The sequence below is a fragment of the Procambarus clarkii genome, chromosome 22, assembly GCF_040958095.1.
Source record: "Procambarus clarkii isolate CNS0578487 chromosome 22, FALCON_Pclarkii_2.0, whole genome shotgun sequence".
Classification (NCBI taxonomy): domain Eukaryota; kingdom Metazoa; phylum Arthropoda; class Malacostraca; order Decapoda; family Cambaridae; genus Procambarus; species Procambarus clarkii.
In genome coordinates this window covers 46302372-46328898 of record NC_091171.1, presented here as the reverse complement: position 1 = coordinate 46328898, position 26527 = coordinate 46302372, and the positions used below count along the sequence as shown (strand labels likewise).

At 44.2% G+C, this 26527-nt stretch overlaps 1 protein-coding gene across 2 annotated transcripts in view; it reads left to right on the top strand.

The window, feature by feature from the left end:
- LOC123759034 (transforming growth factor-beta-induced protein ig-h3) overlaps positions 1-20393 on the top strand; it is a 30936-nt gene extending 10543 nt beyond the window's left edge. Inside the window, exons 3-14 of one of the 2 annotated variants that reach the window (XM_069328952.1) lie at positions 581-670; positions 1309-1373; positions 2250-2392; positions 4464-4661; positions 9474-9638; positions 9909-10044; positions 12026-12238; positions 15068-15205; positions 15539-15696; positions 18448-18609; positions 19165-19308; positions 19474-20393. In XM_069328952.1, coding sequence (XP_069185053.1) covers positions 581-670; positions 1309-1373; positions 2250-2392; positions 4464-4661; positions 9474-9638; positions 9909-10044; positions 12026-12238; positions 15068-15205; positions 15539-15696; positions 18448-18609; positions 19165-19308; positions 19474-19686 — 1825 coding nt within the window. In that variant the 3' untranslated portion in view covers positions 19687-20393. The remainder of the gene's footprint in view (positions 1-580; positions 671-1308; positions 1374-2249; positions 2393-4463; positions 4662-9473; positions 9639-9908; positions 10045-12025; positions 12239-15067; positions 15206-15538; positions 15697-18447; positions 18610-19164; positions 19309-19473) is intronic. The other variant, XM_069328953.1, reaches the window with a different exon arrangement.
- The last annotated feature ends 6134 nt before the right edge of the window (positions 20394-26527 follow it).

Here is a 26527-nt window from a genome sequence, read left to right as displayed (position 1 = left end):
CACATTGTTTACACAGATTTAGTTTGACTCTGGGGGATATCAAAGAGATATTTATTTCTGGTGTGGTGATTATGGGTTCTGTTACATTGGTCAAGGAAGAGTTTCAGATCAGGGTTTGCATCTAGGAACAAGGTCTTGTACATGTAAATGGCACATGAGAATGTGTGGAGTGAGTTTGTTTAGCATGTTGAGGGATTTAAACAGAGAGGCTGTGTGTTGTTTGAAAGCAGACTTTGTTATTGGTCTGATAGCAGATTTTTGCTGGGTGATGATGGCTTGAGGTGGTTTGCAGTGGTTGAACACCATGCACAGATACCGTATGTAAAATAGGGATATAACTCATAGTATAAAGAGCAGAGCAGAGTTTGGAACATAATATCTGATTTTAGAATGTATACCGACAATTTTTTATACTTTTTTTGGTAATGTGTTGTATGTGGGTGCTGAAGTTGAGTCTCTTGTTTATGTATAGGCCAAGGAACTTACCATCCTTTTTATTGCTGATGTTAACAGTGTCTATTCTACATGATTATCTGAAATCATGTTAAATGATGTATAAAATATCAGTATTGATACCCAGGCGCGATGTGTGTGTGGTGGAGGAGGTGCCCACACTCAACCTTACCTTCCCCCTGGCCTGGACCCCCGGCACCTACTGTACCCACCCCACGTGAGTACCCCATACAGTACCCCACGTATTAGCCCCCCCCCCCACGTGAGTTCCCCCCAGGCATTAACCCCCTCCCCATACGTTCTCCTAACTCAATCATATTTAGTTGATTGCTCACTGTAAGCCGGGCGGCTCACAACCCTTTTAATGATCTGCTATGGTGTATTGGTTAGTGTACTGGCTGGCCACTTGGTTAGCCCGAGTTCAATTCTTTCATAGGGGAAGAGATTCTTTGTGTATATATATAATATGCATTTTAGTTATGGATTTTAAGAGGAGTTTAAATTCTGACACTTAGTACTCCTGATGGGCTCACAATTCATTGGTGTAGTATTCATCAACCAGAAGGATGTGTAGCCTATCAAAACGTTATTCTCTCTCGATCAGAGTGTATTGATATTGTCGATTAACCCTAACATATATGTAAAAATGTTGTGTTACACCTGACTGTCATACTGATACACCTGACAACCATCAGATCGGTTGTTCTGGAAAATATGCATAAACATGTGTTTTAATATATACTGTATTGGAAGGAAAGGCTGCATCTGTTGCACGTGTGGTGGCGTGCCCCCCCCCCCCCCCTCATGTACACGTGTGGTGACGTACCCCGCTGATACAGGTGTGCTCCCCCACAGGTATCTCCGTCAGCGGTGCTGCGAGGGGTACACGGTGGCCGCCCGCGAACAAGGCTGCCCTGTAGGTAGGTGCCCCGCTATCTCTGCTGGCCTTCTAGTGCTCACACACACACACGCTCCTCTTAACAACGTGTTTGCAAATTGCAATCAATAATTAGTTCCATGTGTCCTTCCACTTTGAATGGTAGAACAACGGCTTCGCTTCATGCAGAGCCGTTCGATCCCCAGCAGTCAAAGTGGTTGAGCACAGAGAATCATTCTGTCCTTATTTCCCAGCTTTTAGTCTCTCCATATCATCATCTTTATCCAATTAGCTTCTGTCTTCGTTCCCGTCTAGTTCGCATCCAGTTCGCGTGTGCCTCCTAAGATCTTTGGCGTTGAGGTCGTGTCCTGTGTAGCTGTTCTCTTGCGCCGAGATGTTGGCTTCCGGTCCGCAAGTTTGTCCTCGTATCTCGGTCCTCTTGTTTCTAGTACTAGCTTTGTTGCATATAGCTGGCGTTGTCGTGTATGTTGTGATCATGTCTATTCTATCCCATCTCTCCATTTTCACAAGGTAGTGAGGTCTAGTTTTCTCACACTTATCACAAAGCTCAGCTTTCTTGTTACTGCGTGATAGGCCTACTTGTAATACTGTATGGTATTCTTTTTATAGGCCTACTTGTAATGTTATTGGGAAACAATTCACTTGTTCTCATAATAATAACTAACATGCGTTAAGCCTGCCGCAGTATGAGCGACGGGATCACTTGGAGGTCATTAAATGTTAAGCATCATTTATTTTTTAGTTTCGTCTATAAATAAATATCAATACTGTACACGCTTTGAAGTAGGAAATTTGTACGATGTAATACAAGACATTCATGATGATGATGATGTTACAAATTACAGGTTTGGGATATATTTGGTTTTATTTGATATATTTTTGTTTGTGGCGAGAGCAGAGGAGGTGGTGGAGGACACGCTGACGACGGGGGAGCAGCTGGGAGGGTGTGACCGCTTCCTGCACCTCCTCCACCGCTACCGCCTCCACGCCCTCTTGCACGCCCACCCCTCCGCCCACACACTCCTCCTCCCACTCAACCAGGTACGCACTCACCCCGCACGCACTCGCGCGCACACCCACACAGGTTCAGACTTAAACATGACAACATTTAGAAATGTTTAACTTCCGAGGCCTAGGAGCTTGATAAACTCGAACACAGTACAGTCAATGAGTGTATGTCTGTACAGAGAAGCCCGCCATCACCTGTACAATGACTCTTTGAAATACGCAGTCCCGGCAAGGAGCCCTCGCCTGATTATATTATTATTATTATTATTATTATTATTATTATTATTATTATTATTATTATTATTTTATTATTTTAAAGTCCTAAGATATGCAACGACGCTTATTCCTGAGCTGAGGGGTTGAGTTACGAGGACAGGCTGAGGTAACTGGACCTCAACTCACAGGAGATAAGGAGTAGGGGTAACGGGCAGGATATGACAGCTACAATTCTAAGGGAAATCGATAAAGTAGACGAAAGGGCAATTGTTTCGTGCTTAAGAAGAGCAAATAGAGGGACTGCAGATGAAAACTAGGCATAGATGAGTCAGAGGCGCCAGGAGGAACTTTTAGTATTAAGGCTGGCGACCAGCATCGCACCGGAAGGTTGGTCAAGCATCACCAGAGAGCTCACAACCCGATGTTAAACTCTCTCACTCACACTCACTCACAATGTTTACACTTAATAATAAGACTAAGCAAACATTAGTGCATGACGCCGAGTGTGTCATCACCTACTCTGTGTGTGTTTTGGTTTGTGTGACGCCGAGAGCCTCATCAAGACGCCAAAGTGCTCCCTGGCGCACTTAGCACACAAATTACATTAACGTTCAGGGCCCCTGACAGCTAATTACATTTAGAGGCATCTGACAGCTGGATAGACAGCGCTTCGGATTCGTAGTCCTGAGGTTCCGGGTAGGATCCCCGGTGGAGGCGGAGACAAATGGGCAAAATGTTTCTTTCATCCTAATGCCCCCGTTACCTAGGAGTAAATAGGTACCTGGGAGTTAGACAGCTGCTACGGGCTTCTTCCTGGGGGGGGGGGGGATGTAACAAAAAGGAGGCCTGGTCGAGAACCGGGCCGCGGGGACGCTAAGCCCCGAAATCATCTCAAGATAACATGATGTATCAATGAGAATGAATAGGCATCATGTGGAGGATGCGAACTTGCATCACGGGTGCTCCCAAGCGTTGGATTCAGGTGAATCCCAGGTCTTGAGGAATCCACAAGGCATAGAGATGGTTGAGGCATAGAGATGATCCCAAATCAAGTTTTTTTTTACACACCACCTGCGCTCACTCTGGCGCTCACTCTGGCGTTCTGCCACCGACACTCCCGTTAGATATCACAAAGAAAACACATTAAAGTGATGTATCAATGAGAAAATCAGGCATTAAATAAATGGAATGGGTCACACAAAGGTGAAACTAACTTGGTACTCAGTTTTAAAAGTAAATATAGGAACTGGGAAGATGAATTGATGACGTTTCGGCAGCGCCTGGTTCATCCCACTGTCTTGCTTAAGAAGGGACATGGCGCCCTGTCCCTCGCTGCCAGCGGCCGCCGTCCCATGAAACAAGTTGAGGGCAGTACCGAACAAAATTTAATAGACTTGAAACGGAGTGGAAATTTGCACTAGCTGTTCTGTCAATCATCATACTACAATGTAGAAAGAGTCGCATATCTAGGGTCGTCCATATCTAGGGTTGTCCAGGAAGGTCGTCCATATCTAGGGTCGTCCAGGAAGGTGATGAGACTTCGAGGCGTTATTAGTGTTGGGTTTAGGCTTGGCTACAAGTACCTCCGGGAGGCTGCACCAGCTACGTCAGCAGCTGGTACAGATGTAAAACTAAATGTAAACTTTGTCACTGAGTATTCACGTACCTAACCTCACTTATTGAATATGAAAAGTCCAGTGGGTCCACCACTGCTTACAGAATGGGTATATGGGTCCTCCACTGCTCACAGAATGGGTATATGGGTCCTCCACTGCTCACAGAATGGGTATGGCGTTTATAATTAACTGAACTAAAAGTCTAATTTATCGGAATTGTTTTGTGTGTAAGATTTTAATTATTTAATTTCTCTGTAATAAGATGAAGGAAGGGTTTCAGGGGCCTGGACTCTGCGACGTGGTCTGAGCTGGGACGGGCTGTGAGGATGGGGGAGAGGTGGAGCGGTCCCCCACTACTGCTGTACCACCTGCTGCCTCGCCGCTGGTACACCACCCACCTCTACCACGGCCAGCACCTCCCTACGCTGTACCAGGACCACCCCGTCACTGTCACCCTCACTGGCAACAAGGCATGTATCTCCCTCCCTCCCTCCCTCCCCAGCACTAACATGGGGGAGTTAATCAGCCAGCAACACCTGCTGATGCGGCCTGATAAGTCAGGTAACACCCGCCTTCAACAACACGCTTCCCTTCCTCGTTATGTGCTGACCGTGAGTGTCGGGGTGGGAGGGCTGTCCTCTCCAGGTGGGACTCGTCATATATGGATCCCTTCCACTGGCACAACCCTTCCACTCACACGTCACTGTGTACGAACTATAACTACGGTGTCAGTGATGACGCATGTATGGGTGGTTGTAGCGTAAACAATGTCCAGGAGTCACGGATGAGAGCATAACCCAGCACATCACAACTATCATATCAACAACACTACCATGCAGCAGACCGGCGAAGAAAAGGACCTAGGAATTAGGATCCACCAGTCATTAAAACTTCCACAAGTCCGGGATGTAGTATATATATATATAACAAAAAAAATCGACCAAACTCGAGGAATAGTCAAACAAACTTTTGCCTTCGCGAAAAAGAAAGTAGTCTTTGAAGTTGTACAAGTCTCTGGTGCGCTCCCATCAGGATTACTGTAGCCTAGCATGGAGACTGCGCCTTCAAAACGATATTCTGTACCTGCTTTGGAGAAAGTTCAACACGGTAACAAAAATAATTTTATAACTATTTTATTTATTTATTTATTTATTTATTTATTTATTTATTTATTTATACAAATACAATATATTTATTTATTCTTACATTCTTGAACATCAACTAGCACGCGTAGCGTTTAGGGCAAGTCCTTAATCTATGTTCCCTGGAATGCGACCCGCCAAATCGTTTAACAACCAGGTACCCATTTTACTGTTGGATAAACAGAGGCTACAGTTAAGGATGGACGCCCAGTAAATCCTTCCCGGCCAGGATCGGAAATCAGGATAAAGCGCTCGTGAAATGCCAGGCGAGGGTCTTGCCACTTCACCACGAGGACTAAGTCGACTCCCATACCAAGAACGGTTGAGGGTTTACGGGCTCACCATAGCCCGTGCTACATGGACACTTCGTTCTGAGTAGCTAAATCTGAAACAACAACAACAACAGGTTGAGGGTTCAGGGCTAACCACACTGCAAACCAGACACGACAAGGCTGATCTCATCGAAATGTTTAAAATATTGAACAAATTGGAGGATATTATCCAGACAATTTTTTAAAATGGTCAAATGGAACACATACCAGAGCCTGCATGCTCAAAAAGCTAAACTGTAGGATAGAAAACAGGTGAAACTTTTTAACATATCTGAATCTATAAAAGAATGTCTGTTCGAGGTTGGGGACCAAACGCTTTTGGGGCTAACCTCGTCAATTTTTGCAGAGTGACTGGTCTTTGGCCGGGGATAATCATAGGAGGATCGACCCTCCTGTAAACCCCCCCCCTTCCCGTTTGCATTAAATAACAAAACATACTAATTTTCAATCTCGCTGAATGAGACTCGATCTTTATTAAGATTAACTAAGGTTGCAGGGATGAAGAGAAGATGGTGAACGGTAATGAAGGTGGTGAAGGAGAGGAAAGGTGGCGGAGAAGAGGGGCGAGGTGAGTAGTAAAGATGGTTACAGTGATTAAGTGCACAGTGGAGATGTGGTGTCAGTCACCCGAGCACCGCCGGATACCCCCTCTCTAATAGGGTTATAACCCCATGGAACCGCCTACCCGTCCAAGCCGTAAAGGCCAAACGCCAGATTCACGAAGCAGTTACGCAAGCACTTACGAACCTATACATCTTTTCTCAATCTTTGGCGGCTTTGTTTACAATTATTGAATAGTTAATGAGCTCCGAAGCACCAGGAGGCTGTTTATAACAATAACAACAATTGATTGGGAAGTTTTCATGCTTGTAAACTGTTAAATATATGTAACCAAAGCCGTCAAAGATTAAGGAAAGATGTACACGTTCGTAAGTTCTTGCGTAACTGCTTCGTGAATTCGGGTCCAAGACATTACTTCAGCCCGAAATCCATTTCGAAAAACAATCCTCTGGAACAATCTGGGGACACTTGGCAAGGCACGGGCTTTCTGTCCCCGTCGAGGCCTACTTGAGAAATATTGACCGTCTGATAAATTAGTAATAGAATTTATACCAACCACGGCTCATTGTTCCCATCTGATGCTGTAAATATTATCCGGATACAGCGTCTTTTGACCCCCCCCCCGGGGGACAGGTGGTCACGTGACGGTACACGCAAAGGGTCAATAATTATTAGTTGTGTCAGTGGAGGGAGAGGCGACAGCTGTCACCACGTCACGGCATGTGTGTGTGTGTGTGTGTGTGTGTGTGTGTGTGTGTGTGTGTGTGTGTGTGTGTGTGTGTGTGTGTGTGTGTGTGTGTGTGTGTGTGTGTGTGTGTACATCTGGGTGGGGGTATGTGTGGGAACCGACCTTTGAGATTTATATTTAATTTATATGAATTTATATAGAATTTATATGTACGTTAATTTATATATTTCGATAGCAATTGGTATAATGTTAAGTGGACTGTATTTCTGCAATATTTCTCACAAATCGATCTTTACACATTAGGGCGGGGTTTATATTAAATTGATATATATGCAGCCAATCAAACTACAGTATTAAACTACATATATTAGTATATAAATTGAGGAGGTGCCTTATCTTATGGTATGGTAGGCTTAGTCCACCAGGTATAACTGGGATGTAGACACTAAATTATCCTGGTGAGAGGCTAGTATCCAACACTCAAGTAACTGATGTACCAAGATTAATTCTTGCTTCCTCTTCTTGTTCCTGACAAAGGGCACTAGCTGTAAAGCCGGAATCCTAATATATGACAGCTATATCAGAGAAAACACTGTATATTATATAAGATAAGGACCAAGGCCTAATTACCTGTGTTGTGTCGATCGTTCGTGTTCTAACCGGAATTAATCCTATCTACCTAACATTACTGGCCAATAATGACTTAGATAAGATTTCGGAAAGACACTTCCCTTGTGGTTGTTGACAGCGTGTTGATGATGGTAGAGCACTTAAGTTGATCTCCATAACACTTCGTCCAAGAGAATTATAGGAGCGAAATTTGCTCCAACGACTCTGGTCATAACAATGGCTGACCTCTCTCTCACCACTGACGCTCCTGGCTCATTTTTTCCAGATGTCAGTAAGTGGTAGAAGGGCCACATTTACTCTATTTTGATACTGATAATTAAGTTAATTCAAATGAGATGTTTTTATGATATTAAAAGTCCAAAGATTAATGTATTTAAGAATAATTCCCAACAGAATAGCTGGTGAATTTATAGTACTATGTGGCAATGATATCCCGTTTTCTATTAGCGGAAAATTCCACTACAAGCTACATTTTCTATAGGTTAACTTGTGTATACAACAGCAGCAATATTATCTGCCTATTGTATGTAATATTAAATGGTGTCGGGTTTTCCGACAGTATGTGCGCACCCTGTGGGGCTTGTTGGAGACCAGGGCTTGTTAGTCACCCGGGCCCACATGTACAGTGTGAGGCTTGTTAGTCACCCGGGCCTACATGTACAGTGTGAGGCTTGTTAGTCACCCGGGCCCACATGTACAGTGTGAGGCTTGTCAGTCACCCGGGCCCACATGTACAGTATGAGGCTTGTTAGTCACCCGGGCCCACATGTACAGTGTGAGGCTTGTCAGTCACCCGGGCCCACATGTACAGTGTGAGGCTTGTCAGTCACCCGGGCCCACATGTTCAGTGTGAGGCTTGTTAGTCACCCGGGCCCACATGTACAGTGTGAGGCTTGTCAGTCACCCGGGCCCACATGTACAGTATGAGGCTTGTTAGTCACCCGGGCCCACATGTACAGTATGAGGCTTGTTAGTCACCCGGGCCCACATGTTCAGTGTGAGGCTTGTTAGTCACCCGGGCCCACATGTACAGTGTGAGGCTTGTTAGTCACCCAGGCCCACATGTACAGTGTGAGGCTTGTCAGTCACCCGGGCCCACATGTACAGTATGAGGCTTGTTAGTCACCCGGGCCCACATGTACAGTGTGAGGCTTGTTAGTCACCCAGGCCCACATGTACAGTGTGAGGCTTGTTAGTCACCCGGGCCCACATGTACAGTATGAGGCTTGTCAGTCACCCGGGCCCACATGTACAGTGTGAGGCTTGTTAGTCACCCAGGCCCATATGTACAGTGTGAGGCTTGTTAGTCACCCGGGCCCACATGTACAGTGTGAGGCTTGTCAGTCACCCGGGCCCACATGTACAGTATGAGGCTTGTCAGTCACCCGGGCCCACATGTACAGTGTGAGGCTTGTTAGTCACCCAGGCCCACATGTACAGTGTGAGGCTTGTCAGTCACCCGGGCCCACATGTACAGTGTGAGGCTTGTTAGTCACCCGGGCCCACATGTACAGTGTGAGGCTTGTCAGTCACCCGGGCCCACATGTACAGTGTGAGGCTTGTTAGTCACCCGGGCCCACATGTACAGTGTGAGGCTTGTTAGTCACCCGGGCCCACATGTACAGTGTGAGGCTTGTTAGTCACCCGGGCCCACATGTACAGTGTGAGGCTTGTCAGTCACCCGGGCCCACATGTACAGTGTGAGGCTTGTTAGTCACCCGGGCCCACATGTACAGTGTGAGGCTTGTTAGTCACCCGGGCCCACATGTACAGTGTGAGGCTTGTTAGTCACCCGGGCCCACATGTACAGTGTGAGGCTTGTCAGTCACCCGGGCCCACATGTACAGTGTGAGGCTTGTCAGTCACCCGGGGGTGATGTACACTCACAGGTGTGTGTCAGGTGATATCACAGATGGTATTGTGTGACAGATGGTGTTGGTGAACTGTGTGCCGGTGGTGCGTGTGGACCTGCACGCGCGTGACGGCGTGGTACAGGTCATCAGCAGGCCGCTGCCCCCCGCCTACACTATGACCCTAGCTGACCTCATCTCCGGCGACCCGAAGCTCACCATCTTCTACTCTGTGCTTGGTTATGTGAGTATTTGCATTATGACAGGCTCACTAATCTTATCTCGGTGGGTATATCTTATATCGTTCATTGAACACATCTGAGTATATTCTCCGCCGAAGTGTCGGCCAGCGCCCCCTCCCTCCCTCCCCCCAACTTCCAGAGCCTATATATTCTCCTCCTCCTCCTACTGGGGGTGTTGTGTGTATCCTGGAGGTCGGTGTATGATCAGTGCTTTCGTTGTTATTTCGTGTCTCTTGCTGCCTGGTGTTGGTGGCGACGTTGGTGTTCTGCAGGCGGAGATGGTGAGCCTGGTGCGGCACTCCGGCCCTCTCACCGTCTTCGCTCCTACCAATGATGCTTTCCGCCTCCTCCCGCGCCGCTTCCTCGACTCTATCACCTATGATGCCAAGTACTTCCCCGCCCTCCAAGGTACGTCCTGAGAGACACGACGGCAAGTACTTCCTTGCCCTCCAAGGTACGTCCTGAGAGACACGACGGCAAGTACTTCCCCGCCCTCCAAGGTACGTCCTGAGAGACACGACGCCAAGTACGTCCCCGCCCTCCAGGTACGTCCTGAGAGAGATTACGCCAAGTACGTCCCCGCCCTCCAAGGTACGTCCTTACAGAAGTCCTGATGTTTTTAAAATACATCAAACAAAAATCAGGGTAAAACAATGGTTCATAGAAACGGTCAGGTCAGGTAACTGGTAATGACAAAGAAAAGGGTAGGATTCTAAAACTATAATTTGTCTATGTATTTTCTAGAGAAGAACGTGATACTTTGCCACTACTTAAGCAATTCTGTAGGTAGCGAAGAAGGCAAGCTGAGTTTTGAGTCGTTACCAAAATACTGATCCCACACAAATCCGCAGGACCAGACGGTCTTTGTCAAGGCCCTAAAAGAATGTAAGGAAGAGCTAAGTGAGCCCATGACTTTCATATTTAATAAATCATTAGAATCTAGCAAAGTACCGGAATAGTGGAGAGTTGCAAATGTTATGCCAATCTTTAAGTAGGGGAATAAATCGCTTGCATCAAACTATCGGTCAATTACCTCAACGTATATTGTGGGGAAAACTGATTGAATTGATGTTCGCACATGTCACTCGTCTACATCTTGAAAAATACAAATTATTTACAAAATTATTTTACAAAGGGTCGCTCATGTTAGACAGATTTGCTGTCATTCAGTTTAGCGCTCTCTGATTTATTCCGCACATGTGATGGACATAACCTTCCCGGCTTGGTGCCTTCTTTTGATAATTACTTACTCTGTCCTGGGGTCTCATGGTAAAGTTGGCTTCGTTCTCGACTCACAATCGGGAATCCTGGTTCCATTTCCGGGCGGGACAGAAACTGTCGGACATGTTTCCTTTTACCTAATGCCTCTGTTCACCTAGCAGTTAATAGATACCCGTGAGCTAGATAACTGTTGTGGGGTTTCATCCTGGAGAAGGTCAGTAGTTCGACCTTGATGGACCTCAATATAAGCCTAAAGTGTACATATACACAGGCTTCTTGTCCCCGACAAACCTAAATAAATTATTTCCATACATATAAATTATTTAGATTCTGGAGCGAGCAGCAGTATTTGCATATTTGCAGACGGCACGAAAATTTATAAAGAAATAAATCCAGAAGACTCAAAATTGGCTAAAGATGACCACGATAGGCTTTTTGAAGTGGAGGAGAAAGTGAGAGGCGCGGTGTAATGGAGACACGTGAAATTGCCATTGTTATTTTTCAGCTGAATCTTGCTCTTGTTTGGGCCCTATTTAGATTATTCACTCCATTTTTGGTCGCCATACTATAGAATGGACGTGAATTCACTTGAACGCGTTTAGTGATGGATAACAGTCAATCCCAGGAATTGGAAATCTTCCATAAGGAGAGATTTTAAGAAAATTAAGTGTAATTTCTCTAGAAAGGCGAAGAGTGAGGAGCGACGTTACTGAAGTGCATAAGTTGATGAATGGTCATAACAAAAGAAATATTAATAAGATATTGAAAATAACAACACAAAATAGAACACGAAACAATGGATATAAATTCGATAAGTTTAGATTTAGGAACAACATGGGTAAATACTAGTTTGGAAACACGGGTGTTGATCTGTGGAACAGATTACACGTAGGATCCTTTGACTTTCAAGCGTAGGTTAGACATGTATAAGAGCTAGGATAGATATAAATAGCTGCCTCGTGTGGGCCAATGATCTTTCTGTAATTTTCTTAATTCTTATCTCTTGTTATTGCGACAGACGTAGGCCGCCGCAGACGTACTACCTAGGTGCTGTAGAGTATTTATTTAGTGGGATATTCTGATCATTCTTTCCTTGCTGGAGGGCTCAGTCCCTTAGCGAGGTGTCATCTTGGTCGCCCTGTAGTCACCTACATTACCTCCCCGGCAGCCCTGGGCCGCCAGCACCTGGTGGAGGGGACGGAGTGTTCAACAGGGCTGCGAGGCAAGGTCCGGCTCAAGACCGTGGAGGGCAGCTCCCTCCCCGTGGGCTGCAGCGCCTCCCTCACCCTCACCATCGGTAACGCCACCGTCACCACACCTGACGTCATCACCTCCAACGGCGTCCTGCACTACGTCGACCGTGTCCTCATCCCCCCAATGGGTGAGTCTACCCCCCTACCTCCTCCCACCTGGCTAGGCTTACGACGGTTGAGCTCCAGCTCTTGGCTTCAGTTTCTCAATCACTGATGCAGGAGTTTAATCCCTTGAATTCAGTTACTTATGAATTCATGTACTTGGAATCTGACTCTTCCCTCTGCCTCATACATGCCACACCTTCACTTCTCGAACACTGAATTACTATAAATATGTCTTCGGCACGGGCCGACATTTAGCTTCTGCTTCCCTTCCCCCCCCCCCCCCCGCTGTGGTAGTGTTGAAGTAGGAGGAAGTTTTGTAAAGTTGATAAAGGAAATGCAGCACTTTATTACATTTGTGAGGTAAAGTCAACGATTTACGATCATTTGTTTGCATGGCATTTCTGCATTGGATCAGTTGGACTCTTGAAACAGCAAATGGATGTTTGTCTCTCGCATAGTGTTCACGTGTCGGATCCTGTCCTCAGAACAAATGCATATTACCGCGAACAACAAACTACCCCGTGAACAAATCCACAAAGGCCGTGACGAGGATTCGAATCCTCGTTACGGCCTTTGTGGATTTGTTCATTTGATGCATCACGTTAGTGTGATCTCTGTGTGTAAGAAACTACCCCGTCAAACCACCTGGAGCTAGATTTTTGTGATGGTCCGAAAGCGTATTGCGGTTCCAGTAATAGTCTACATGTAAACTGCTATGAACCTTTGTCCTAAACAGATATTATTTTCAAGTTATAACTTTATTATATTATAAATAGTTGGCTTAAAATATAAAACGTGTGTGCTGAAATTGTTTTCTTTGGAACGGTCTGAAGAATTCGTTTTATGTAAACAAAATTCAAGGGTACACTTGGATAGTTTTCTAATTCTATATTTCACATTTTGGATCATATTATACCATATTAACGTAATGAAACAACCTAACTTCAACCTAACCATTCCATGGATAGAGACCAGATATGGACTAATTACGTAGTCATTCTGCATCCATTACCGTGAGTGGATTTCCTCCCTGAGGACAGGTTGCGGTTTGTGTTGCGGCGGCCTCAGAAGAGTTTGAGGTCAGAGGACTGGTATTACACTTTAGGGTTTTTGAAGATACAGAGAACACCTGAGCATCTTTTATACTTTCAATTAAACATGTAAAAGGATTTTATAAAAGGGTTCTGCATGCTGTTTGAGGGGTTGAAGTGTATTCTTCTAATTGTTATGTGTTGAGTAATTGTATCTGAGGAAGGCTTAAGTTGCAGGTACACAGCCGCAGATATCGTAAGTGAGATGACGAGCGAACAATATAGTGATATTATGGCAGAGCAAGAAACAGCGGATTTTTGTAGAGTATACCTAAAGTTTTATACTTTTTTGTTATACTTTTTGTTATACTTTGCAAATGACATTGAAGTTCGGTTTGTTGTCTGTGTATGTTAAATAATTTTCCTTCTGCTGTGCTCTAAATTTCTGTATTGCTATTTTTAGGTCATTCTGATAAATTTATTTCCAAATAACATGTAGTATGTCTCTTCAATGATGAGGGTGAGTTTGTGGAAGTTTCTAAATTCGGTATTTACCGAGTCAAGATAACTGGGTTAGTATTTAAGCAAATGAAGGTTGTCATCATCAAATAATAGTAAGTTAAGTAAAGTAAAGTAAATTTTATTCAGGAAAATACATACATAGTTGATTTACAAACATAATGTTGAATTTATAGATAGAGCTAGTACATACAATACCTAAAGCCACTAGTACGCATAACGTTTCGGGCAAGGTTGTGAAGGAGCAAGGAAGCCGGTCGGCCGAGCGGACAGCACGATGTACTTGTGATCTTGTGGTCCTGGGTTCGATCCCAGGCGCCGGCGAGAAACAATGGGCAGAGTTTCTTTCATCCTATGCCCCTGTTACCTAGCAGTAAAACAGGTACCTGGGTGTTAGTCAGCTGTCACGGGCTGCTTCCTGGGGGTGGAGGCCTGGTCGAGGACCGGGCCGCGGGGACACTAAAAAGCCCCGAAATCATCTCAAGATAATCTCAAGAAAGGTGAGGTGGGGAAAAAACACTTAGACTAAAACTTAATATTGGTTGTAGTTGTTGCATGACATTGGTAGGTCACTGAAGTATACAGAGAGAGAGGAGTGGAGCATGCTACCCTTCGGAACACCAAGGTTGGCAACGTGGGGGAAGTAGCACCGTTCACAGCCATAATTCTCGTACAAGGTTGGATGTATTTTACAATATTTTCATTAATAGGAATGATTAATATAATTCTGTGGGAGCGTGTGACACACGTGTTGTGTTGAGGGTGGAGCAGGAGGGAAGAGTATTCAGGAATTAATTAAATTAAAATAATGAATAAATGAATAAAACATGAATTAAAAAATGAATTACAAAATTATCCAACCCTATTCAAAGGTAAAACCAAAAAGTACCTAATTCCATCCTCATAGTTTCCTACACTGTGCTTCAAACTCGCACAGTATCTTGTACTACCCACTTACTCAATATTAGTACTTAAGACATACTCACCTAGTTGTACTCACCTAGTACAACTAGTATATATCCTTACTTATCCTTAGATATACATATATCCTTACCAGTGTAATCACCTCTGTCAACTTACATTGTAGTATTTGTTGATATAAAACCTTGCTACAATGTACCTTTTCATCTTGCCTGATATGTTAGATTAATTAATTAAGGACCTCCCTGAAACGCTACGCGTGTTAGTGGCTTTGCGTGAATGTAAAAATACCAATCTTATGTAATCACTCCAACCCATTGTACCTTCTTGTGAATAAATTATTATTATAATAATAGGACTAGAGCCTGGTTCCTCCCGCAGCCCTGAGCCTGGTGCAGGTGGCGCGGCGGGCGGGTGCCACCAGGTACATACACCTTGTACGGAAGGTCGGCCTCTTCAAAGATCTTGTCTCCTTCGGCCCCTACACCGTCTTCGCCCCGTCCAACCAGGCCCTCAGAGGTCAGTGCTAGCGTAGTGTCAACTGTTAGAAGTCACACACACACACACACACACACACACACACACACACACACACACACACACACACACACACACACACACACACACACACACACACACACACACACAAACGTAAAAAAAGCTCCAACGCTTCGTTGTATCAAATCTGATATTCCTAAAATAATGATAATTTGTACATATGTAAATTGATATGTAGTAGCAAATGGTTGTTTGATGAAGGTCTTCCTTGTAAGAGTTATGTTGTTCTTGGCACTGTGCTTGAGTCTTCCCGCAAGACCCTCACACATGTCTGGATGCTGTGGTCTTTGGCAGGACTGAAGAGATCATTGGTGAGGAACCTGGACGCCTTAAGGAACCTGGTGCTTTACCACCTGGCGGAGGGCGCCCACGCCTCCTTCACTCTCAAGGACAACCATCTTCTCTCCTCCAGGCTCCAGGGTGCCTCCCTCAGGATCAAGATCCACCCTAAGGTCAGTCTCGACCTTCCAATACTTGTTCGTCAAGTTAAGCATAACCCGCCCCACTGATATTATGTTTCTTGGTTCTGTCTCTAACTCTGCCTATCGCTCTCAGAAATAAAATATTAAATGAACTTGACATTTCATGCCACAACATGGATTACTAATCCTATTAAGTATTCCACGCAGTTTCCAACAGCTTTTAACGCACTACACGCCAGAAGATGACGCTCTCAGTCTCAATTCTACAAGCCTCGCAACATAAAAATCTACAATTGCTTCTGATTCTATAAAACAAGATTTATTTTTTTATCTTAGCATGAAACTATTGTAGAGTTTGTGCGAGGAGCTGTGATACAAGATCAAACAACTTAGTTACTGCTCATGGCTCCATTTTCTCTGAATAGCTTGTACGAGACCTTCTTCCCACTGATGCTGTACTTACCTACTTGTGCTTGCGCCCGGGGGTGGGGGGGTGAGCTCTGGTTCTGTGGTCCCGCCTTTCAACTGTCAATCAACTAAGTGCCCTAAGTATACAGTGTCCTGGGAATATAGTGCTGTTTTAGTGTAAACACACTGTAACTAGTTCAATAATACTGTAACTTGTTTACAGCTGAATGTTGAGTCATCTCCTGAATCCGTTATCAATGGGCATTAACAACATTTTACGTAACCCCGGACCTCAGTACAGTAAAACCACAAATGCCAGAGAGAGACTACACCAGCTGAGAGACTCGCCTCAAGACACAAATCCCAAGCAAAAGTTAAGGTGGTGTGAGGTGACAAAGATAATACAAATGGACGAAATCCTCTACATAAAAATAATGGAAACTGCAGAGGTCCAGCTGCGAGCAAACTCCTGGTACAGTATAGCTTCGCTTTTGACTCAAGTGTCGCAGCACAACTGATGTTTTAGTGGACCTAGAGGTCTTCATTTGTTCTGCCATTGCTGCCAAATCCTCCGTGGTTGCTGTTCGTTTTGACTTGGAAAAGGCATATAATACCAACTTCATTATTTTGGTCTTTGTGGCAATCTCCTGCTCTTCCTTCATGGCTTTCTCTCTCGTCGTCTCTTTAAGCGAGACTTGGTGGCACCTTCTCAGCCTCCGTTCATCAAGTCGAAGGTGTTCCCCTGGGTGGTGTTTTTAGCACTGCCATTTTACCTCGTTACCCTTAATGGTCTTACTTCCTCTTTACCCCCTGGCATTTTCTCTGCCCCTTACGATGACGACCTCACACTGCTGTCGTGGGGATGACTTCCCTCTCCTCCAACGCCAGCTCCAGCTTGAGATTGATGCCGTGTCGTCCGGGGCCACCAATTTTGGCTTGACATTCTCTATGTCTAAGATTTGAGTTATAAATTGTATTCAGAAGCAAGTATTTCTTCGTGCACCGTTGTCGCAATATAGTAAGCCTCTTCTGTATAAATATTTTGATGCACCTTAGGGAGTTGTTCTTTAACACTCGTTTGTCTTCGTCACACACCATATCTCTTACCTCAGAGTCGAATGCTCTAATTAGGCCCTTACATTACTTAGTTCCATACTTATTAGGGTGCAGGTAGACTCGTACTCCTCTATTTGCCCTCTTCTCTCGTGCTGTCTAAACTGAATTATGGCTGCCCCTGACTCTCCTTCCACCCTTTGTCGTCTTGATGCTTTGAACAATGCTTTGCTGCGCCTCGGTTCTGGTGCCTTTTGTTCGTCCTCTTCCCAGAACTTGTATGTTGAAACCGTCGTCTTGTCGCTACAAGGATCGTCGGAATCGTTACTGCTTTTGCTACCTCGCAAGGTCTCTGCAGCATCCTCATTTTCGTTTTTGCAAGGCTTTGGCTGTTTGCTTCTCCTGTAGGCCCCTTTCGCAACCTTCCTTTTTAAATAAGGATATCTCACAAACCTCCCTTTTGTTTTGTGTTTTGTCATATGTCTTCTCGTCATTCCATCCTTGCCCCCATAGAAGGTCCCATTTGCGAAGGTTTGCAAGTTTTGACCCACATGGTAAAGTCTTCAACTCCTCCTATAGTTATGAAACGTCTTTTTCTTGAACATTTTTCTTCGCGCTCGCATTCTGTTGCCCTATTCACATGGGTCTAAATCTGCCGACGGTGTTGATTACTCCGTAGTCTTTCCGGACTAAACCTTTAGGTGCGACCCATCCTGGAGGCTAGCATCATCACGGCTGAATGGTGTGATTTTGTATGCTCTTCAACCGTTTTTCCGACGTCAACACTGTCATTGTGGTTGACTCTCGCAGTGCTCTCATAGCTTTGGCGTCGTGTAATCTTATGCATTCTGTGGTAGTCGAAATCTGATATTGGCTGTTTCTTATCTGGAACAGATTTCAGACAGTCGAGTTTTGCTGGGTTCCCAGCCATATTGGTATTACCTTAAATGAGCGTGCGGACACTGCCGCTAACAAGGCTATGCGCACATGTTCTATTTCCCGAAAATGCATTCCTTATTCAGATTTCTACCCAGTCAGTCATTCCGCAATCCTGTGTCTTGCATCCCAACTGTCCCTCGAGGTCATTTATCCCTCAATAGAGTCCTTAGTGAATCCCATACCTTCGATATCGCTTGCCTTGTGTGCTTTTGTTCTCGTACTGGTGTTCTCGGTTATATTTAGCACCTTTTGAATATCCAGCGACATTGATGGTGGTGCATAGTCTCCCCGGCTTGGAGGGGAGATTATCCTTTGGATAATTACTTACTTGATACATTGCACTGCGCCAAAAGATATTCTCATAGTTCCTGTGTTCCTCAGGTGATGAGTGTTGAGGATGGAGTGGTGACGAGCAGCGACCACGTGGCCTTCAATGGGTACGTACACGTACTGGACAAGGTGCTGACTCCACCCACACACACCCTCGCCCGCACCCTCGCCCTCACGCCCACCCTCTCGCGCTTCACCGCTCTCTTTACACAGGTACGCCCACGATCTCTCTCTCTCTCTCTTCACCATAATCATTTTGCCTTATAAATAGGGGCAGTTTTGTGAACAGGGGAGAATAGATAAATTGTAAATGAGAATGGATTATAAATAGACGAAGGCCCTGTAAATGAGTAGTCGGCTTTGTTTTCCGAGGCAGGTGTGTGGGTAGGGCACCTACCCACACGATTCAGTCAATTCATCTCAAGAAGGGTAGGTGTGTAGGTAAGGTAGGCGTATCATAGGTTTCATTCGAATACATGTGTATGTGGAGAGACAAGTGTGTATCCCCCCATGCTGGCGTGTGGTTGAGGCAGATGTATACACCCTCATTCAAGGCCAAAAATTGTCGTACTAGAAAATAGAAGCTGGCGAAAGTGACATACTGTCCCGTTTTCTGTTTTGGGTCCTCTGGTAGGTTAGGAGAGGACACTTTAAATTGACCGTTTTCTTGGCGTTGGGAAACCTTAGGAGGACAGGCTGTTCAGCCAGGTATGGGGGGGTGAGGCAGGTATACACCCACAGACAGGTGTAACAGGTGTGCGCCCACAGGCAGGTGTGTGGGCGTGGCGGGACCTGAGCCTTGGAGCGGGACCTTACACCCTCCTGGCGGTGAAGGACGAGGACATGGAGACGTGGGCCACTGACACCTTCACTTACTACCGCATCATCCATGACCTCAGCCTCCTCAACCAGGTGAGTGACCCCACCTGACCCACCACAACCAAGCGAGTGACCCCCCTACAACCAGCTGAGTGACAACCCCCCCCCCCCACCACCAGAGGGGATCCATGTGTATATAGATAAAGATTGTACCCTCCCTGTGTGGATAGCTTCCTGACAACAACTCTACTCCTACAGTCTCTCAACACCCACCTTGTGGAGGATTTCGTGATGCCGCGGGCGCTGCAGGAGGGCTCGACGTCCCTTCTGCGACCCCGCCAGGCCTCCCGCACCCTCCGCCTCACGGTGACTGATGGACGCCTCTCCCTGCGTCACGCCTCCGTCAGCGACACCTTCCTCCTCTGTACCAACGGCATCATCCTCTTCATAGACGCCTTGCTCCTTCCATGACCTCCTCTCGAACCTTTGTTCACTAGAACTTTCATGTGTCAACAGGACCTTCGGGGTGTTCCCAAGGCCTTGTGTGTGTCAACAGGACCTTCAGGGTGTTCCCAAGGCCTTGGGTATGTCAACAGGACTTGCCGTATCTCCAAAAGACCTCTTTTTGTCTGTGGAGTGACAAATTTTAATTCTTTAATTTGTGTGCCGATAGATTTAAGTAGTGTTCACGAAGGCTCAACTCCTACGAAACCTGCAATGGCGAGTAGATGGTTCTCGGTACTCTTTGAAGCGAGCAGTCTTGACTAAGGTACTCTCAATCAAACTTCATACTTACGATAGGAACAAATAGCCAAAGGAGAACATGGCTACAAAAGCCCTAATCATGTTATTAATGTAGAGACAGTCGTGTAGTGGTGTCCCAAGGATGGTGGCGGTACAGTCCAAGGAGACCGCTGCTCTAGCCTAAACTATGTATTAGGCTATGTAATAGAAAGTCGCAACTCTGTTCGACATTAATAGCGTAGGAATAATTTATACCACAAAATTAATATAGTAATTGACTTCCAGTAAGTCAGCATTATATATTGGTTTGGGTAGATGATAATAATAATAGTGCACTTTGATAATAGGCTTGACCAAAGCCAAGCACCACGACAATCTCACACATAACAATGTAAATAAACACATGAATACCGAATAAAACTTCTACGTTTTAATGAACCTTTTTGTGCCTTTATCCCAAACGCACAACTTCACCATCTTGTCTATAAACACGACGGTCACCGGGCCACAGCTGACTATAACTGATTATGGGTGCACAATGTGATTGTGCACCCCATACTCATCCTGTGAGCGGCAGTTTATTGTGCACCCCATACTCATCCTGTGAGCTATGTATAATAATACCAATAGGCTATGGCCAGACATATCAATATTAGCTGCAGCAGTAAGGGGGGTGGAAGAGTAGTAATTCGTTTTGTCGGGGACAGGAAGCCTGAGTATATATATATATATATATATATATATATATATATATATATATATATATATATATATATATATATATATATATATATATATATATATATATATATATATATATGTCGTACCTAGTAGCCAGAACGCACTTCTCAGCCTACTATGCAAGGCCCGATTTGCCTAATAAGCCAAGTTTTACTGAATTAATATATTTTCTCTAATTTTTTTCTTATGAAATGATAAAGCAACCCATTTTATTATGTATGAGGTCAATTTTTTTTTATTGGAGCTAAAATTAACGTAGATATATGACCGAACCTAACCAACCCTACCTAACCTAACCTAACCTATCTTAATAGGTTAGGTTAGGTTAGGTGGCAGAAAAAGTTAGGTTAGGTTAGGTTAGGTAGGTTAGGTAGTCGAAAAACAATTAATTCATGAAAACTTGGCTTATTAGGCAAATCGGGCCTTGCATAGTAGGCTGAGAAGTGCGTTCTGGCTACTAGGTACGACATATATATATATATATATATATATAAATATAAAATATACACACACTTTAGCCTTGTATCGAGGTCCCCTCCAAGGTCTAACTACTGACCTTTCCCAAGCTGCAACCCCACAACAGTTGCCTAACTCCTCGGTGCCTATCTATTGCTCGGTGAACAGATGCATTAGGCGAAAGGAAACGTATCTTAACATTTATTTTATCCCGCCCGGGACTCGAACCCGGGATATTCCCCGATGGCGAGTCGAGATCTGAGAGTCACTGGACTCCGTGTACAGTGTGAGGTGTTTGGGGTGAAATGTAACAATGGGTATGTGTGTATATGTGCTGTTAGGGCGGGAGGCGGCCATCTACAGTCTCCCATGAAGTTCAAAGTTGAACACTTCTCGCTTGCTTTGTTGAACGGGTTGTTCGCGCGCTTCCGGTCACACCCGCACACGCGCGCGCACACCACACACATACACACACACACACACACAGTTGAGAGGTGGGACCAAACAGCTAGAGCTCAACCCCCGCAAGCACAACTAGGTGAGTACACACACACACACTATATTAGGCCTAGGAAGGTTAGGCTACTTTAGCTTGTCAAAGAAGCACAAGTAAAAAAAAGTTTTCCGGTTTGTCCAACTCAATAGTGCCGATTTCTACGTTCTAATTTCGTTGTTCGTCGGTATATATACTATGGTCCTCATCGTTTATTATAAGTACTGCCACAACAGGAGGATGGGCTGGAGAAAAAGACCTGGGAGTGGAGGTAACGCCTAACCTAACTCCTGAGGCACATGTAAATAGGATAACGACAGCAGCGTACTCTACACTGGCTAAAGTTAAAACATCATTCAGAAACATAAGTAAGGAGACATTTAGGGAGCTTTACACTGCCTACGTGAGGGCAGTCTTAGAGTATGCCGCTCCATCATGCAGTCCCCCACCTGAAGAAACACATAAGGAAACTGGAAAAGGTTCAGAAGTTTTCGACGAGGCTTGTCCCAGAGTTACGAGGGATGGGGTATGAAGATCGCCTGAAGGAACTGAACCTGACGACTTTATAAAAAAGAAAGGAGAGGGGATATGATAGAAACATATAAAATACTCAAGGGGATTGACAGAGTGGAAATAGACGAAATGTTCACACTGAATACTAACAGAACAAGGAAACATGGATGGAAACTGGAGACTCAGATGAGTCACAGGGATATTAAGAAGCTTTCTTTTAGCGTGAGAGTAGTGGAGAAATGGAATGCACTTAAGGAGTAGGTTCTGGAAGCAAACTCCATTCATAATTTTAAAACTAGATATGATATGATAGTACAGGAGTTATTGCCATGAACAACCAATGGCTAGAAAGGCGGGATCCAAGAGTCAATGCTCGATCCTGCAGGCACAAATAGGGGAGTACACACACACACACACTCGCAGACACGCACACAAGCAAAGTTGTTTAACTAAATGTCAAGGTTGAAATTAACAATAATAAAAACAGCATCACCACAAATTCGAGGTGATGTCTTGCTGACCGGGGTTGCTACGCTACGGGGCGAGCCTCGCCTAGTTGATTGTTTAATTGTTGCCACCGGAGGCGGCTAGTTTATTGTGCACCCCATACCCATCCTGTGAGCTGTAGCGCAAAAAAAGGATTACAGAGGGCACAAAAGGTCTTTATCAGACCTCATCTTTGATTATTACATAAACAATTTCATCTATTCTTCACACCTTATAGTTACAATGTCAGCTAGTTACAGAGAAAGTGCTATTTCAAGAGCTATATATTTACAGTATGTCATTATACATTAATGGTAGGTCTTATCGCTAATACATAATAGTTTGACCAATGGAGATATTACAGATTCATAGGGGAGCTTCTGTTTATTATTAGTGTTCACAATACACAACTTGTTTTTTAATCTCATATGTCGTTTATGTACTGGAAGCGAAATATGGATACAGTGCAAGGAATTCAGGTAATTTATCCATGGTAATAAGATAGGTTACCATATACAGAGCGCAGTTGTACTCCCACAATTCCTGTGTATTCGTTCTTCTCCTCTGTATATATTATGTGTTTCTCTTCTGTACATTTCCAAGCTCTTTTACTTCTCCTTTTTGCCTGTAAGCATTGTCTGTTAACCCTGAGCATTTCTCTTGGCTCCTTTATCCCTTAGATATACCTGTAAATCATCTTTCAGATTCTTTGCATTGGCAAGTTATGAAGTCCTTCATGCCTTGTTTTCTATTTCCTTTCTTAAAAATTATGACCTGGTACTTGCCTCTATGGAAAGCTAGTCCTTCACTCCCTTCTTCTCTTCCTCTTAACACAGCCTTCATTATAGCTACACAATCAAAAACTAATACACAATGGTCGCTCGCTCCTATTGGCATTTCATGATCCTTGTTCTCAATATCCGTTTCGCTCTGTGTGAAGACTTCTTTCATTCTTTCATTTTTAACATAGGCTAGCAAGATTCTTTTTGCGACTTCTAACAGCCACAACCACTCTTTAATTTTCCTTCCACTGAAATGAGTCCTATGAGATAGTTCGCATTTTTAGTATCCTCCATTCTCTTCTAACTTGCCGTCTGTTTTTGACCAACAATATCGCAGAGCCTCCTCTATTCTGTTTTTTCTTTCTTCATGCTATCTGGTATTGTTTGTGGAATACTGACTTAGTGAGTTCGATTAGTTTAGTTTCTACCATTGTTGTTTCATTGGGGTTTGTTTCGTCAGTCCTTTTCTTTCAGTTCTTCCGTGTTGTTTGGCATTCCATCAGCATTAGGGTACTAGATTTTTTGGCTCTTCATTGATTGTTCTCTACATGAGCAGCTCCCAGCCTTTGGTGGGATACTGGGTTGATTCAGGTGTAGTTGGTATGAAAAGGGGAGAGGAGAGCAGTTAGGTAATTGGTGGTTATTAGGTTAATTGGTAAAAGGAAGGAAGGGGAACATGTTGTGTGGGAGTAGGCTATGGGTATGTACTATGAAACCGGAATTAATGAGGTAGAGAAAGGATAGTTATAAAGGAGTGTTTGAAAAGGAATGGGTGGAATAGAAGATCGGTATTGAGAGGTGGTTAGGTTTAGCTGGGGGGAAGGATATAGGTGTAGAGCCTGGATTAATTACTCGTTAACAATACTGTTGCTGGTTGTAATTGTATGCCTTCCTGGCTGTTCTTGTTGTATTCTATATCAGACGCCATCCCTCCTCATACCCTTCTAACAGCCATGGAGTACATAGATAAACTATGTACTTGTAAGTTCAGCACTATGAATAATTTTAGTGGACTTTCTCTTCGATGGTCCTTTGATGTTGCATATAAATCCAGTCATTAGACTACCAAGTGTCTTTCGGCCTCGTATCGTAGCATCGCGACGATACGTAGGCATCGTGGTCCAAGGTCATGTGTGAGTGACTCCTTTTCCTTGCACAAGTGTTTAGCCTTGATTTCCGCCATTGTCTCTGGAAGGCCTTGAATGATTAGTCTTTTCTTTTTTGTGGATTATCCTCTTTGTCTGCTCTTTCATGTTTTGGGAGTTTGGTATTTACCGACCAACATTCACCTTTTTCTTTCGGCTATCTTATTTTTTGCGAGGTGTGTGTGTGTGTAATTACCTAAGTGTAGTTACAGGATGAGAGCTACGCTTGTGGTGTCCCCGTCTTCCCAGTACTCTTTGTCGTATAACACTTTGAAACTACTGACGGTTTTGGCCTCCGCCACCATATTAACCTGTTCCAACCATCTACCACTTTCCAATGTTTTTCGGAAAGGTTGTTTCCTTAGTTTGAACCAACGACCTCTTGGTCTTGGAGTTGCAGGTTTCAAGAATTCTTCTTTGTCAATTTTGTCATGTAGCTCTTGTTTTTCAGTTCCGGAAGCCATTTAGATGCATGTCATTTCACTTTTTCAGCTTATTAATGTGCTTCTAGAGAAATGGGCACCATACAACCGTTGCATATTCCAACTTCGGTCTCACAAAATGTGGTGAACAAAGTCTCTAATATTTTGGCATTTAAAGTTGGAAAGCGTAGCATAGGCTACTCGCACAACGTTCTTTATGTGGTCCTCAGGTGATAGTTTTCGGTCTGAAAACCCCCTAGATTATTGTTTATCAGACTTCCTTAAAGCTGTTTCTAGCTCCGTGAGAATTTATTTTCTACTACGTCTCGAGACACATCTATTTACTTCATGGTATTATCTGAAATTCGTATTGTCTGGTTCTCTGAAGACTTCCTTTTACACACACACTTTGGAACTGTTCTTTTAGTGCTTCACACATTTCCTTCATTCTCTGGGAATCTGTTCCCCATTTGCAGCCTTTGTATTTTATCCTTTACCTGCAATTTGCATATTATGAAATGAAAATAATAGAATAGGCGCCTGGTTCTGTTTTACTTATCAGTAATCTGTTTCCTCAGTTTTTTCTGCCTTTCTTCTCACTGCCGTGTAGTTATTTCTTGCTTGTTTGAATTGCTGGTATGTTTGAGGATGTGTGTGTGAACTCAACTGGTTGTGCTTGCAAGGTTTGAGCTTCGGCTCTTTGGTCCCGCCTCTCAGTTGTCAATAAACTGGTGTATAGATTCCTGAGCCTACTGGGCTCTTATCAAATCTACATTTGAAACTGTGTATGGCGTCTGCCTCCACCACATCACTACCTGTGTGTGTGTGTATGTATACCCGCCTTATGTCGACCATCAGTAATTTGTATGTAATGACTTTCGGTCGTTGTTTTAATTTTATTTACATTTAAAACTATGTATCTAATTAAGATGGACAACTTACTCGTCTACATGCAGACAGTACTTTATATCACAATCTATTCATCTTATCTATAACACTTTTACGACTCTGATGCTGCAACTCATTTGCGTTTATAGTTTGCATTTATGACGCCTTGTTCTACTGGTATTAAGTAGACAAATATTGTTACTTTGTCTACTTTGTTAATCCCCTTATAATTATTTATGACGCTATGTCCCCATAATTCCTTCCTCGTTTTCTCCTCGTTCGAGCCTTTAAGCTCAGGAACGAGTCTTTCTATACATCTTTGGACTTTTCTAGCTTAACTTACTAAGGTGTAGTAAGTTACTAAGTACTCTTACTAAGGTGTACTAAGGGTGAATGTTGTATCCCGAGGCTCCACAGTGAAGAGTCTCACATAGTTGTGAAACTATGTATGCAGCTCCTGGAGGGTGCCTTTAGCTAAGTTCCTAAAGACTACACGCTGCTCAGGGAGGCATGTGCTGCTGGCGTTAGATATTGGGTTAGGTCTATTTCTGATCTTTCGCCTTTCCTGCAGGAAGAACTCTTCTCGCCTTTTTTAGCTAATGCTGTAAAACTGCAGCTCTTCCTATTGAAATGAATTGAACA